The sequence below is a fragment of the Gadus morhua genome, chromosome 18 (genome assembly GCF_902167405.1).
Source record: "Gadus morhua chromosome 18, gadMor3.0, whole genome shotgun sequence".
Classification (NCBI taxonomy): domain Eukaryota; kingdom Metazoa; phylum Chordata; class Actinopteri; order Gadiformes; family Gadidae; genus Gadus; species Gadus morhua.
Window position 1 is genome coordinate 22,728,550 of NC_044065.1, and position 14,714 is coordinate 22,743,263.

The following is a 14,714-nucleotide window of genomic DNA, read 5'->3' on the forward strand; positions in this document are numbered from 1 at the left end:
CGGGTGCAAGAGTCATTTTTGCGCCGGTAAAATAGCAACATCACCATAGACCCACCCACAAAGCTACTTGCGCATGGCGCTTCAGACCGTTAAAATAGGGCCCCGAGGCATACGCCAAAGTTTTGAGCAATGCTGAAAGTTATGCTACGACACACACACACACACACACACACACACACACACGCACACACACGCACACACACACACACAAAAACCATGCACACAATCACACAGACACAGACTTGCGCATGCACACACACACACAAACAAACGCACACACGCACACAGAAACAAACACAAACAAACACATAGACATCCAAACAGATTTACTGTTCTCCAACAACGGATGGACTGGGCGAAGACAGGTGGGTAAGTGAGTGGAAGAAAAGGGTTAGGGACTGATGGCAGAGAGACAGAGAGAGAGTGTGATTAAGTGAGAGTGCGATTGAAACCATTCAAGCCTCCCATTATCTCATCAAATGATAAAGTGAGGCCACAGTGCTCCTAAAACACAGTTTATCAAATGACCACTAGGAGTTTGAAAAGTTTTTTAATCTAATTAAGGTTAGAAGAACACACGCACACACACACACATACACACAGACACACACACACATACCACACACACGCACACATACCACACAGAAACACACACACACACACACACACACACACACACACACACACACAAACACACACAAATCATTGGATTTATAGCACAACATATTCCTTGAGACTGCTATATAGTCTGAATAATTTCCTCCATTGCTGACAAGTGATGCAAATTAAATTGCATACACATCCACAGACAAAAAAACTAAATTACACATTAACACACACACACACACGCGCGCGCGCACACACGCACGCACGCCACGCACGCACGCACGCACGCACGCACGCACGCACGCAACCACACACAGATACACACAAACAATCGCAAACACACTAACCAACAAAGACATACAGACACAAGATCAAAAATCTTCTCTTCCATTGCTACAAACACTGCAAAATAAAGTCATCAGCTGACAGCTACATGCAAATGAAAAATCTTCAAGCGATGTCCCCTACTGGCTCCCAGCTCCCAAAACCATTTCTTTACGTGCTTCCATCTCAGATTTTTTGCATCTGTTTTTCCTTTTTTGTTTGTGCATACATATTAGTGCTGTCAAGCGATTGAATTATTTAATCGCGATTAATCACATTAATGTCATAGTTAACTCTTCTAAATATCCCTTGATTTCGTGCTGCGAGCCTTTTAGTGAGATCAGAGAGTGTTGAGAAGGACAGTAATAAAATATATTTGGTAAGATGGATACAAGAAGAGAGACCAGCAGTGAATGCAACCCGGTCTACTTGACATCGGGTAGGTGCATGACAGTGGTAGGCCTACCGTAAAACTTCAATAGCCTAGATCAATGGATGTGATAGGCTACACCACGGGATGCATCTGCAGACCACTGTCACATAAATAAAGGTAAAACGCGATATGTATTGCTTAAGATTTGCTGGTGCAGTGGCGAGGTCTTTTGTGTTTTTTGCACTCAATTGGTCGGCTGTTTTAACTTGCAACTGATGGTCGGTGGAGTCAGTCTCTTGTTGACACAAAGTTACTTTTGGCCATTCTTGCTTTGCTTGAATTCTGGAATAATTGTGGGGAGGAGTGCATGAGTTTTGGTCAGAATGCCTGATGTAGGCTATTTTTGATGGAATGTGTGTTGTGAATTGAGAACAGCCAGCTCATGATGTGATACAGCGTTCAGCTGTGCAACAAATATTTTTTTCTTTTTCAATCTTGACGAATTTTGTAGTGCTTTGTGTAGCCACACGTTTGGCCCTTCTGAACTTAAACACACAGTTAATATATTTTTCCTAGCTCCTCTTTTTTATGTTGTTAGCTTAGCCATATCATGTCACGTTGTTAACATTGGATACATGGAGCAGAACATAGTGGGTCATATGTCCGATGCTTTTTGGAAACGTTTTCTTCATAAAACGTGCCAGACAGATTTTGTATGCTTTTTATTTCTTCGTCATTATAGCTACATGCCGTCTTTCAGAACCTTTCATTACCGGCACTCAAGAGAGAAAAAAGAGTGCATCCTCATTTTACCCAGCACTTCTAAAAATGCACGTCCGAATGGGTCTCTGTCCCCAGCACATTTCAAACCAAACTGACGCCCATGATAGAGGGGAGTAACTGAGCGCCCCCTCCTGAGGTGGTACAGCCCAGGTGGGCTTTGAACTGCAATTGGTCGGAAAGACTCAACAGCTAATGACAACATTGGACTCTCGTGCAGGATCGAACAGAGTGATACACAAACACACACACTTTTGAGGAGTTTTTCACCCGCTCCGTATCCTTGCTTATCCCCAACAAGTTTGTGCGGCGTGCTTGTTGCTTCTTTCCGGTGTAGCTAGATCCGGTATGGTGATGTAATTTTATTAACGTGACTAGTTGTTGCTAGACAGCAGTAGAAAAAACGAAAACGTTTGCCTAGCCAAAAGAGTGTTAATCGCGGGATAAAAAAATTAAAGCTGATAAAATGGGTTTGCGTTAACGCCGTTAATAACGCGTTCAACTGACAGCACATTAATATATATATATATATATACATGTTGATAAGAGAATTAAAATGAGAAGAATTATGGGACAAAAAAATCAAGGGATATTTAGCATAGAAAAATAAATTGTGATTAATCGCGATTAATTAGAGTTAACTATGACATTAATGCGATTAATCACGATTAAATATTTTAATCGCTTGACAGCTCTAATATATATATATATATAATATATATATATATATATATATATATTATATATATTTATTTTTTTGCCATATATTGTTCCATGTCTCTCCACACATATATGATATTCAAAACTCATGTAGACTACTAGACATGTAGAACTTAGATTATCATTTATTCACATTAGACAATAATAAAAATAATTGTAAAAATATATTCATATTCTCCTTAATTGAAATCAAGATCATTAGCACCAAATTAGTGACGTAATACATCCCTGAGGATTGATTGAATCGAACGGAGAGCGACAAAACTCTCCCCTTTTAGGCTGTTGCAGAATGCTATGTTATGATTTAATAACTATTAGGATTTCATCACACTTTTTGTAAACTGTATATTACCTTGTTTAATGGTTTAATAATATGACTTTCAAAGTGCGGTTTACATTTACATGGACATTTAGGGCATTTAGCAGACGCTTTTATCCAAAGCGACTTACAATAATTTCGTTTTTTCATAAAAAGTATAACAAAATGAATATAGCTGTCGGTACAGTAAGGATGTTCATAGAATATAACATTTCCCTTTAACAACAACGACAGCTAGGATAAGATGCTACACAACTGAGAACTAAGGTAAGAATGACATACATTAAGTGTGTACATTAACTAGGCTACAAGGACGTACAACATACAGTAAGGAATACAAAAATCAAAATCAATTTTAATTTTGCTCAATAACGCAGAAACAAGCAGTTCATGAGATCTATGTATGGAGAAGGTAATTTAACCTTTATCTCATTAAAACGTTCCTCCATTATCCCCTCCTTTATATCAGCGCCCACTCCACACACACACACACACACGCATACAAGCATGCACACACACACATACACACACACGCACACACACACACACACACACAAACACACACACACGCATGCACGCACACTCATATGCAGATACATACACGTGAACACACGCACAAACACACATGAGAAGGTGAAACCCTCCCCGTTCTCAATGTCTTTAATAACACAGAAACTATTATTAGCAGTATATTATATTGTTATATTATATATATAGGCCTATCTTACATTATCATGATCATTGGGATGGTAGGGAATTGTACTCTGCCACCTACTGTGGCAGAGTACAATTCGGCTGGGGTCGGCAACAAAGTTTGGCCTCGGGGCAATTTGTTTTCCAGCCAATAGGTGGTGGGCCAGAACATTATCAAATGCTAGTTCAAGGAATTGATTAATGAAAGTGCATCTGGAGCTTCGACGAAGCCCCGTCAGCTGGCTTAGTCACATGCCAACCAAGCACTAGATGACTCTTAAAAGACGTACATATAAACAAGTGTATCACGTAAATGTCATGCCTGATCACCTTGGGTAGAGGTGTTGCTGCACTGTCTCCACAGAGACAACGCAGCGATATCATCATGAGCAGTTCTAACTGGAGAGAAAGTGAAATCCGCGAGCTGATGATCACGTGAGAGAAGGTGATGCATTCACATTAAACAAAGATGTTGAAAGATGGTGCGATCTACGAGAGAGACACAGAGGAACTGTCCTTACGAGGCTTTTGTCGGTATAAAAAAACCCTTACCCGTCCCTATCTCAAAAGTGGTCAGCAAAATAAAGAATATGTTGCCGTTTTTGCCCTTGTAAGTAGTTGCTCGCGTTTAGTAGCTTACACTCAGACATTAACTCATTCTTGCATGCGGGTGTCTTTATTCATAAAAAAAATAAAAACATTCGGGAATATGCAAATTATTCTATAGAGGTCTGGACTCCGTGCGCAGCCCCGCCTTCTCCAGTGAACCAAGAAAGCGTGCGCCGTGACGAACGGGGGATTTTACCCCCTCGGTTTTACACAGGAAACTTGAAATAAGACGGTGAAATCGCTGGGCGTGCCAAGACTCAACCGAACCGGCTTGGCAGTGTAGAAAGGCCTTATGCTGCAGAGAGGGCAGTGTGCGCACCTAAAAAAGCAGCCAACCACTCCTAAAACACTTCACACAACACAACACAATACAACACACACACACCACGGCGGGTGCTGACTGTACACACACACACACACCACACACACACACACACACACACACACACACACACACACACACACACACACACACACACACACACACACACACCACGGCGGGTGCTGATTAACTGCCCGCACACACACGCACACGCACATATACACACGCAGACTTTTGACAACAGCTCCTGCCTTTCTCTACGTGCAGTATCACACAAAATACGTAATGTCGGGCCGCCATGGTTGTTGTAGATAGGCCTATAGAGGGGGGTTCCGTTTCATTTAATATTGCATAGTTTCCAATAAATCCCGCTCAGCCCCTCGCAGCTTACGCGTGCCTGTGACGAATGTGTCTCTAACCTTTCGGGAGTAGTAACAGGATTTGATACAATTGAATTCTAAAACGGTTGTGAAAAAAAAAATTCGATATTCTAAAAAAAAAATAATAATAAACATAAAACTTCAGAATAATCTGGCAGGCCAGATATTATTTCTGGCGGGCCAGTTATGGCCCGCGGGCCGACAGTTGCCGACCCCTGCAGTATGACATTGAATCTCAGGACAGAGGGCACAGGGAATAGCCCAGGGGGGTGTTGGGTGTAAACAGCTGTTTTGTATATATTTATATGTTGCGCACATGGTGTGTGTGTGTATATATATGTATATATACATACATATTTGGTAATGGGTAATTTATCTAAATGTTGATATTCTTTTTCATACAATGTAGTTTCTTTTCAGTTATATTGAATGATACCCTTAGCCATGAAATGTTTCCCATGGTAGTGGTATGGCACAACTGGCCTTGAATGGTAAAATATCATTTCCTTCTTTAAGGGATGCCTCATTTTGTTTTGAATTGGTAGGTGCTGGCTTGATGCAAGGCCAGTACTAGAAACGCTATGGTATGCTAACGTTTTGCTAAGCTCTGCTAAAGTTTGCTACGCTAGGTTTCTAAAAGCTTTTTCATACATTCATTTATATTTTGGAACGCTGGATTTATTTTTGTTCATATATCTTTGGACTTGCCTTTGTTTGAAGTAATAAAACGTACTTTTCCAAACGTAACTGCCACCCCTCGTATTTTGTCCACACTTTTCCAGTCCAGTGAGTCCGTTATCCCTAATGCGCGGGGTGACCACGTCAGTCCCTCACACGCACACATGCAAACGCACACACACACAGACTTTGACCTTGGGTTGTAGGGGGGTTGTACCAATTCAGGATTCCAACGGACGGAAGGAAAATGGAATTTAAACGTTACAGAGTTGAATTTAGAGCGGCTTTCTGAGAGAGAGAGAGAGAGAGAGAGAGAGAGAGAGAGAGAGAGAGAGAGAGAGAGAGAGAGAGAAGAGGGGGGTAATGGTGGGTAATGGTGAGGAGGAGAGGAAGAGCTGAAAGGACAGGAGGAGGTGGAGGAGCAGTGGCGGCCGGTCAATAGGGGGCGCTAGGGCGCCGCCGCCGCCCCCATCAAAATTTCAGGAAAAAAGTATAGACACAGTAAACATAAATTACATAATAAAAAGTAATTACCACGTCTGTTCAGTGTTCACTCATACAATGGGTTTTACTTTTACATTTTTATGCCTTTCCATTCAATATTGGGTTTATTCTGGGTTGTTTCATGCATTTCAATAGCGAGGGGCGCCGGCCAAATGAGTGTGTATGTGGCCTCTTAAACTTTTGGCTTCCATGTGACTTCATGCTGGTCTCTAATTGGTCACTTCAAGATTCTCCTCCGGGCGCAGCTCTCTGCGCCCCTGGCCAATCAGCGTGCTTGGGCTCATTTTTCATCCAGTCTGATTGATTCATGATACCTGTCAGTCAAAATCACTCCCCTGGCAACGGAGCCGTGCCTGTCACTAAAAGAGCGACAGACACGCCCACGCGCACACGGAGCAGACAGAAAAAAACAACAACGAGAAGACAGGAGGAGACATGGCGACAGCAAACGAAAATTCGGTTGTTTCGTTACGCAGTAATCCTTTCTCGAGGCGTTCGGTGGAGGAAAAAAAAAGAATAAAGGAGCTTGGACCGGAGCAGCCTGATATACAAATCCAGCAGCAGGCAAGTGACAGGGGAAGGAGTTACACTAGAGGCTTCTCCCGTTTGTGTTACACCAAACACAGTTGGCTAGCTGGATGTGGAGTAGGGCTTTGACTTTTGGCCAAAAATCATATTCGAAGTTCGTTTGTTTATTAATATTAGTATTCGAATATATTCAAATATTTATTAATAATATTTTGACCATTAAATGCCTTCAGTAATACCTGGGCTGAATCCGAGTACTTAGTACATACTATTTATGTTCAGTGTCTACTACTTGACCGTACTACACTTGTAGTACGGTCTACAGCTATGCGTAGAACGCCTAGAACGGTCTACAGCTATGCGTAGAACGCCTCTGAACTCTTCCGAACACCGCCGTAACTCCACCGGATGTTTGGAGATGACGTGTCTCCCCTCAGATGCCAGCAAAATTACCTTGATTAGTTACCTGTTTTCCATCTTGTCATCGTTGCTATTAAATAAAAAATGTCTCTTTTTACTTAATTACTTACTTTACTTTTTTACTCTTTTTAATGTCTCTTTTTTTCGCCGCTTTCTATGACGTCTTTCTAAGCCGCTGTTGGTAGTGTCGGGTCAGCCATCACTTCTTCGTTCGTTACCAGACTCGAAGTCTGGTAACGTAGTGACCTACCGTTGTATACTGTGGCGGTAGTACGCATTCGGAAACGTTTTCCGTACTACACAATGCACACTGAGCATTCGGACACGCTATATTTGTGGCGTACTACAAAATGCATACTATAAGTATGAGTATTCGGATTCAGCCCTGGATTGGGCTTTGCGAGGTTTGTTTACAGGCGTTGCTATGGTTACCGGTCTTGCGTGTTCCAACTGTTTATTATGTTTCTAATAAATCGCTGTCTAATCGATACTTCATTCACTGCCTCTTCCGTGGTCATTACAATATTATGAATAGACTGCATGGGTTCTCCGACGTCTCTCCCTCTTGGCCTGCCCATAACAGGTTCGAATATTAAGGGCTGCCTAATATCCGTTCGAATTATTTTTATTTTTTTGATATTCGAATTATATTCGAATCACGAAGTTCGAAGTCAAAGCCCTAATGTGGAGTTAGCAATGCTCTCTATTGCTTTCCATGCTTGCTTTTTCAAAGTGTTGGCAGTGGCACTGAAGCTCTGTGGACAACAACTGGGGTCAGAGACCTGAAACATCTCTCTGAAAAATGCAAACGGCATGAAAGTAGCAGTAGCCACCTTGACAACAGCATGAAGCTACAGTTTTTTGGCCGAGTTAGCATTGCTGAACAATTAGATGAGGGCTACAGAGTTGGCATTAGAAGGCACAATGAAGAGGTGACAAAAAATCGTCACATACTGTCCAGGATAATAGACTGTGTGAAATTTTGTGGGGCCTTTGAATTGGCTTTACGTGGCCATGATGAGAGTGAGAGCTCTGTCAACTAGGGATGTGAAGAATGTGTCGACTCAACGGTCGATTCTCGACTCGTGCTCTAAACGACTCTAAAAATAGAAATCGATTAATCGTTTTTTTTTTAACTTTTTTACCCATTTCTGCAAAATAACCAATTACAAATGATCAAAATACAATAAATCCTTCTCTTTTTTTTCCAATGGGAGACGTAGCTGTGTTGTTTTTCTAACGGTCACTTCTGTTCTGCTACACCGCTACGTCTCCCAAGAGCGATCTCTTCCTTTGACCTTTCATGACAATGGCATCTTCACTTAAAAGTCCGGTGTGGGATAGTTTCATGAAGATTGATGACAGAACAGTTCAGTGTAAATTATGCCTCATTTTGCGTACCATTCGTCCACAACCGTGATGGTGAATCACCTGGCAAGGAGGCATCCCAAGCCTTCCAGCCAGCAAGGCAGCATCGCAAACTTTACAGTGAGATCCTGTGATAGCCGCCGGGCTGAAAGAATCAGCGGGTTGCTAGCTAAGATGATAGCCGGAGATATGCTGCCCATGAGCGTAGTAGAGGGGACTGGGTTACGCAATCTGATTTCATTTCTCGAGCCAACCTACACAGTGCCATGTCGCCAAACGATGACTGTGAGGCTGGAGAAAATGTACCGCGAAGCAGCCTCCCTCCGCGAGATCCTGTCCTCAGCTGAAAAAGTTGCTATCACCACTGATGCCTGGACAGCTTTGACGACTGAGTCATACGTGAATTTTCGTTTACAAATATTTATTTAAAAACGAAAATATCTGTTTTAGTGGGTGTAGCCTCTGTTAAATTAAATGGTTTTATGTCCGACTTAAACCATTTCGTTGCAAAGAGGAGGCGCGCATCATCAACTGCCGTTCCTAATTAAAACAACGCCGACACATTTTGCCTATTGGGAATTTACAGGTTCACAATCCTGCTCTTTGATATTTTGTTTATCATCATTTTTATATCAACTTAACTTCATAAAAAACATGCATTATTGGTGTGCTCCTGATAGCAACCTTTGAAATAGGACGGGTGGGCCAACTGGGCCGCTGTCTTAAAGGAATGCGCAGATCCTTTGAGCTCTGCAACTGCTGCAGCCGCGGGCCGAAAAAAAGAGAAGAAATCGATCGATTTTTCGATTTATGCCTCCTACACCTCGACTCACAGAAAACGAGTCGTTTAACATCCCTACTGTCAACCCCGGGATATTTCGTGGGCTGGTGGATTTTGTTGCCTCTCTGGATTAGGGATGCACCGATCCGATATTTGTATTGGTATCGGTACCGATATTGAAGACATTTCTAGATCGGGTATCGGTGACAAATGGGCCGATCCATATTTAAAAAAAAAAACTTTTTTTTTAATTTATTTTTTACGTTTATGTACATACTTGAATCCTATTCCTACTACCTTGCTGCTTTGATAATTGAATTTCCCACGAAAATGTTCTCACGGGATTAATAAAAGTGTATCTATCTATCTATTGGCTGACCTATTCAGTTTCTATGCTGTGCGCTGTGAGTGACGTCATAAACAAGCAACACGCCGTGCGGAGCCTACAGTGATTGCAAAATGGAGCGAGCAAAAGGATCTGCTATCTGGAGCTATTTCACTTTACCTAAGCCAGCAAGCTCCACGGCTACATGCAACATATGCAAAGTAAATGTCCCGAGGGGTGGTACTAAACCTTCTAGCTTTAATACCACAAACCTTATAAAGCACCTCCAAAAATTCAAGTCTCATGATCCCAGTCTTTTCCCCTCAATGAAACTTACAGTTTGTAGCCATAATTTCGCGCTGTTTTTCTATATCGTATCAGATCGGTATCGGCCGATACTAAACCTCAGATATCGGTATCGGTATCGGAGGTGAAAAAAGCGGATCGGTGCATCCCTACTCTGGATGGAGCTTTGAAAGAGCACCTTGAGACTGCCACTGTTTTTAAGGGTACTTCAAAAACTGTCCAAAATGAGCTCCTGGATTGTATGTTGTCTGTTGCAAGGGAGCAAATAATTAAAGAAGCTCAAAAGAGTGTTTTTGTATCAATCCAGGCAGATGAGACAACAGATATTTCAACACAGACCCAACTTGTGCTTGTACTACGCTACATTGATGACAAACACAGTGTGCAGGAAAGATTTTTTGAGTTCATTCCTCTGCAGTCATCTACTTCTGAGTCCATTGCTACTGCATTAAAGAGCGTCTTGCTGCCATCATTCCTGAGGATCAGAAAAGCAAGCTAATCTGCCAGGCATATGATGGAGCCAGTGTGATGAGGGGTGCCACTGCAGGTGTTCAGAGGAAAATCAAAGATGAGTACCCAAATGCCCACTATATCCACTGCTATGCACACCAACTCAACCTGATCATGCAACAGGCCACCTCTCACATTTCCAAGGTGAGAATTTTTTTTTCTGACCTGGGTGGATTTGCCAGCTTTTTTCCCGATCACCCAAGCATACAGCTGGTCTTGATAAAATGGTGGCCCATAGACTGCCAACATCCAGCAATGTCAGATGGAACTTTCACAGCCGAGCCATCAACACTGTGTTTGAGCACAGACAGGATCTCATTCAGTGTTTTGAGAACATACGCGACTCGGGTGACTTTGACCCCAAAACCATGAGAGAGGCAGGAGGCATGGCCATGCTGCTGGAACATCAGGATTTTAAGTTCTTTCTGGAACTTTTTCACCACATCATGCCACATGTGGACTTCCTCTATGCCAAGCTCCAGAAGAAGAACATAGATGCAGTCCACATCAAAGGGAGCATCCAGCAGTTTGAACAGGACATACAAAACATCAGGTAATAAGTATTCCTATCAGTAATATGATCATCACATTTTTCAACATTATCTCTTTTCCCCTTTTTGATTATTATTATGACTTCTCACACAGAAATTCTCGCCATTCCATGGGTGAGCAAAGCAGTGGTTCTCTGACAGCAAAGAGGCGTCGGGTACTCAGTTCAGAGGATCGTCAAAATGTTGCAGAAGAGGGGAGTTTATGTTGTAGAAATCTGTCATAGTCCATTTGAGGTTGTAATGTTTGTTAGAGGAGAAATGTGTTTTGAAATACAATTTAAAATATGTCATTGTCATGTTGCAGAGATGTAGCCTCATGTTGCAGAGATGTAGCCTATCACCTAATCACAATTAAACTATTTGTTCAAAGTAGTACTATCACCAATACATAAGTAATAGCAATACAAAAAGCTGAAATATGCAATAAATAGGTCCAGGGGAGCCATAACTATATGTACACAAAATATAGCCAACAGTGTACTGTCTGAGGAGCAAATGCAAAAAAAAAAATTTGTTAAAGAGACATCTATTTTTTTCTCTATATTTTTGTATTCTTCTCTCTGTAGATCTGCAACACCATTCTGGGACACACCAGGGAGCTTTTCTCCTTCACCGACCATCTTGTCTGTGCAACCTTGCTGCAGGGGGACAGGTTTGAGGACCATCAGGGGGCATTTCCTGAAGAGACACTACAAAGCACGCTGAAGGCCTACAAAATGCTGAATGGAAGAAAACTGAAGACAGAGCTCAGTCTCATCTACAGCAAAGTAGAGTTCAGAGCCTGTTGTGGTGCAGTGGACCTGTTCCAGCTGTTCATGGAAAACAATCTTGAAGATGTCTTTTCAGAAACTGTCACTCTCTTAAAGATCCTCATCACCACACCCATGACCACAGCTGAAGCAGAGAGGTGCTTCTCAACCTTGAAAAGAGTGAAAACCTTCCTCAGAAACACCATGACCCAGGAGAGGCTGAATGCACTGGCCATGCTCTCCATGGAAAAGAGACTTGTTTGTGAAATGACAGATTTCAATCAGAAAGTCATTGAAAAATTTGCTGGCCTGAAGGAGAAGAGAGCAAAATTTATGTTCAAGTAGTTTATTGTTGTGTTGTAATCCCCGCCCGCCAGTGCGCCCCCCCAGATTTTTTAAGCACCAGCCGCCACTGTGGAGGAGTAAAATAAAATGTAAATGCAAGGGGAGAGAGGGAAGAAGGATGAAGGGACAGAGAGAATGAGGATGGTTTGGCAAGGATAGAAGTAGGGAAGGAAAAGGAGGATAGATGAGATGGATGGAGTAGGGAACAGAGGAAAGGAAAGCAGGGAGAGAAGGAAAGAGGAAGATAGAAAAGTGGGTGGCACATGGAGAGAGGGCGGAGAGGAGGAAGGAGAAAAGAGAGAGAGGAGATAGCGATGGCAGGTAAGAAGGAAACAAGGAAACAGTAAGAAAAGAGAAAAGGAGAGAGAAGGGAGTAGAGAGAAAGGAAAGAACAAGCTGTGATAGAAGGGAGAGAGAAGGGTTGAGGAGGAAAGTAAGAGAAAATGGAGAAGACATCAAATAAATAAATATACACAGAGAAGAAGAGAGACGAGGAAGGATGGGGAGAGTAGGAAAGGAATCAATGACAGTGAACAGAGGAAGGAGAGGAGGGACACGGGAGGATACCGGCACACCAGCGACTACACACAATACACGGTACTACACACAGTACAGTACCCAGCAGCAGTTGTGGGTGTGCTTCCAACACCGACCCCACTACATACAGTAAGAATCAGTAATGCCTGGCAGGAGGCTGCTCTGTGCACTACAAACCGAAGGCTGGATTCCTGCCTCACAGGGGCCCCCTTGTTGAGTGGGGCACACTGCACTAACCTTCAGTACAGCCGTCGACACAGAGATACATCTATTGACGTGAAGGTTTATTATGGACGGCAAGGCTCAGCAATTACCCCACAAAAAGGCGACCACACACAATAGTAAAGATCCACAAAGAGTAAAGGCACGCAATCTCAAAAGGCGGAGTTGTATGATTAAGAGTGATTGAAAAACAAAAGAAAAAAAAGAAGGGAAGGTTGTTTGTTTTAGGTCTTCAGATGAAATGTAAATAGTGGAGCTGGTCCAGTTAAATCAGAACAAGTGAAAATACCCTTTGGGCACACTGAAGGTATTTGAGATTGAACAATGAGTTCAATGTTTACCAATATGTGATACCCTGATTCAAAGGTTTTACTGGCCAAATTGACTTAAGGATATACAAAAATATGCAAAGAACAGCCATACTTACCATTAGATTTGTTTTGAAGTGAACTGAAAAGGACGCCATTAATAATCTGGATTACCGGTTTAGTAGTTATTTCCTTAACGTTTATTCATTCAGCTCAAAAACTGAATTTCACATTCACATTAACTTTTAGGGCCCTATTTTAACAGTCTGAAACACAAATGGAAAGCGTGAAACGCAAGTAGCTTTTTGGGCAGATTCTGTATCAGTCGCTGTTGCAATTATACCGGCGGATAATTTACTCCCGACACAAATCTAAAATGGGTTGTTCTGAAACATGTCAGGTTCAAATGCGCTCATGGCGCATTTGAACCTGACATGTTGATATTTTGACAGCGCGTTTGCAGTCTTCGCTGAGCCGAAGCATGACCACATGAATTTCAAACTTCAAATGGCTCAGTTTATGGCCAAATAATAGCCCTTATTCACACGTGGAATAGCTATTTCTCCTACAACTTCAGAAAACCTTAGTCGTCCCGGGTTACAACCGCCACCGTCGTCCAACTTTGGAAACCGCGCCGGATGGCCAATCTCTTCTGGAGATCATGGGTGAGGCGGCGGCCATCAAGGGGATTCCCATGCTGGCCCCGCCTCTCGTCCCCATATCTGATGATATGCAGGGCATATCATCAGATACGGGATGCAGTGCTTTCGCACCCCATCTTCTTCCCGGCGGGCTACCCAGTGCCCCCTGTTCCCGCCTGTGCAGCACCGGTTCACTGCTGCCGCTGGGGACCCTTCGACCCTGAAGGCCCCGGTGAAAATCCTTCACAGATTTCACCAACGTGGAGGGGTTGGCCGATACTCAGGCGAGGGGGATCCCTCGCCTGGAGCCTCCCCTGGCAGCGCTTCTCTGTCCGGCGCCCTAACGAAAAGCCGCTGACCCCCGACCGCCTCCAGAGACTCCAGATTGTCGGCGGTTCGTTCTACAATCGTGGTTGGACGACACGTTGAGATGGGGCCATCCCATACAGTTCAAGCGTCGTCCCCCACCCTTTATGGGGTTGGCGGAGACCAAGCTACGGGACCCGGCTGCGAGCATGGCTCTGGCAGCAGAGGTGGCCCGTCTCTTGGTGAAGGGGGCCATCACTGTCGTTCCCCCCCCACGAGTCTCACCTAGGGTTTTATTCCCTACTTCCTGGTTTCCAAGAAGTCAGGGGAAAAGAGACCGATTCTGGATCTTTGCGTGTTCAAAGATTCATTGCCGCAAGGAAATTCAGAATGCTCACTGTTGGAGCGTTGCTCCGGTGTGTGAGAGAGGGCGATTGGTTCACATCCCTGGATCTCAAGGATGCTTACTTCCACGTCCCTGTTCGGCGTTCTGATCATGGAGGCGGCCC

At 43.2% G+C, this 14,714-nt stretch overlaps 2 protein-coding genes across 2 annotated transcripts in view; one reads left to right on the forward strand and one right to left on the reverse strand.

Moving 5' to 3' along the window:
- Positions 1 to 14,714, reverse strand: part of LOC115530944 (glutamate receptor ionotropic, delta-1-like) — a 614,288-nt gene that overhangs the window by 318,440 nt on the left and 281,134 nt on the right.
- LOC115530945 (uncharacterized) lies at positions 10,197 to 12,223 on the forward strand. The gene is made up of 3 exons (XM_030339800.1): positions 10,197 to 11,099; positions 11,192 to 11,291; positions 11,664 to 12,223. The coding sequence occupies exons 1-3, from the start codon at positions 10,771 to 10,773 to the stop codon at positions 12,189 to 12,191; spliced, it is 957 nt and encodes a 318-aa protein (XP_030195660.1). The 5' UTR covers positions 10,197 to 10,770; the 3' UTR covers positions 12,192 to 12,223.

Excerpts from the sequence above, each read along its gene's own strand:
- LOC115530945 (XM_030339800.1), top strand. The coding sequence starts at position 10,771 with ATGGTGGCCCATAGACTGCCAACATCCAGCAATGTCAGATGGAACTTT. Across the intron at positions 11,100-11,191 it reads CAGGACATACAAAACATCAG|AAATTCTCGCCATTCCATGG; the intron begins GTAATAAGTATT and ends CTTCTCACACAG. Across the intron at positions 11,292-11,663 it reads GTCAAAATGTTGCAGAAGAG|ATCTGCAACACCATTCTGGG; the intron begins GGGAGTTTATGT and ends TTCTCTCTGTAG.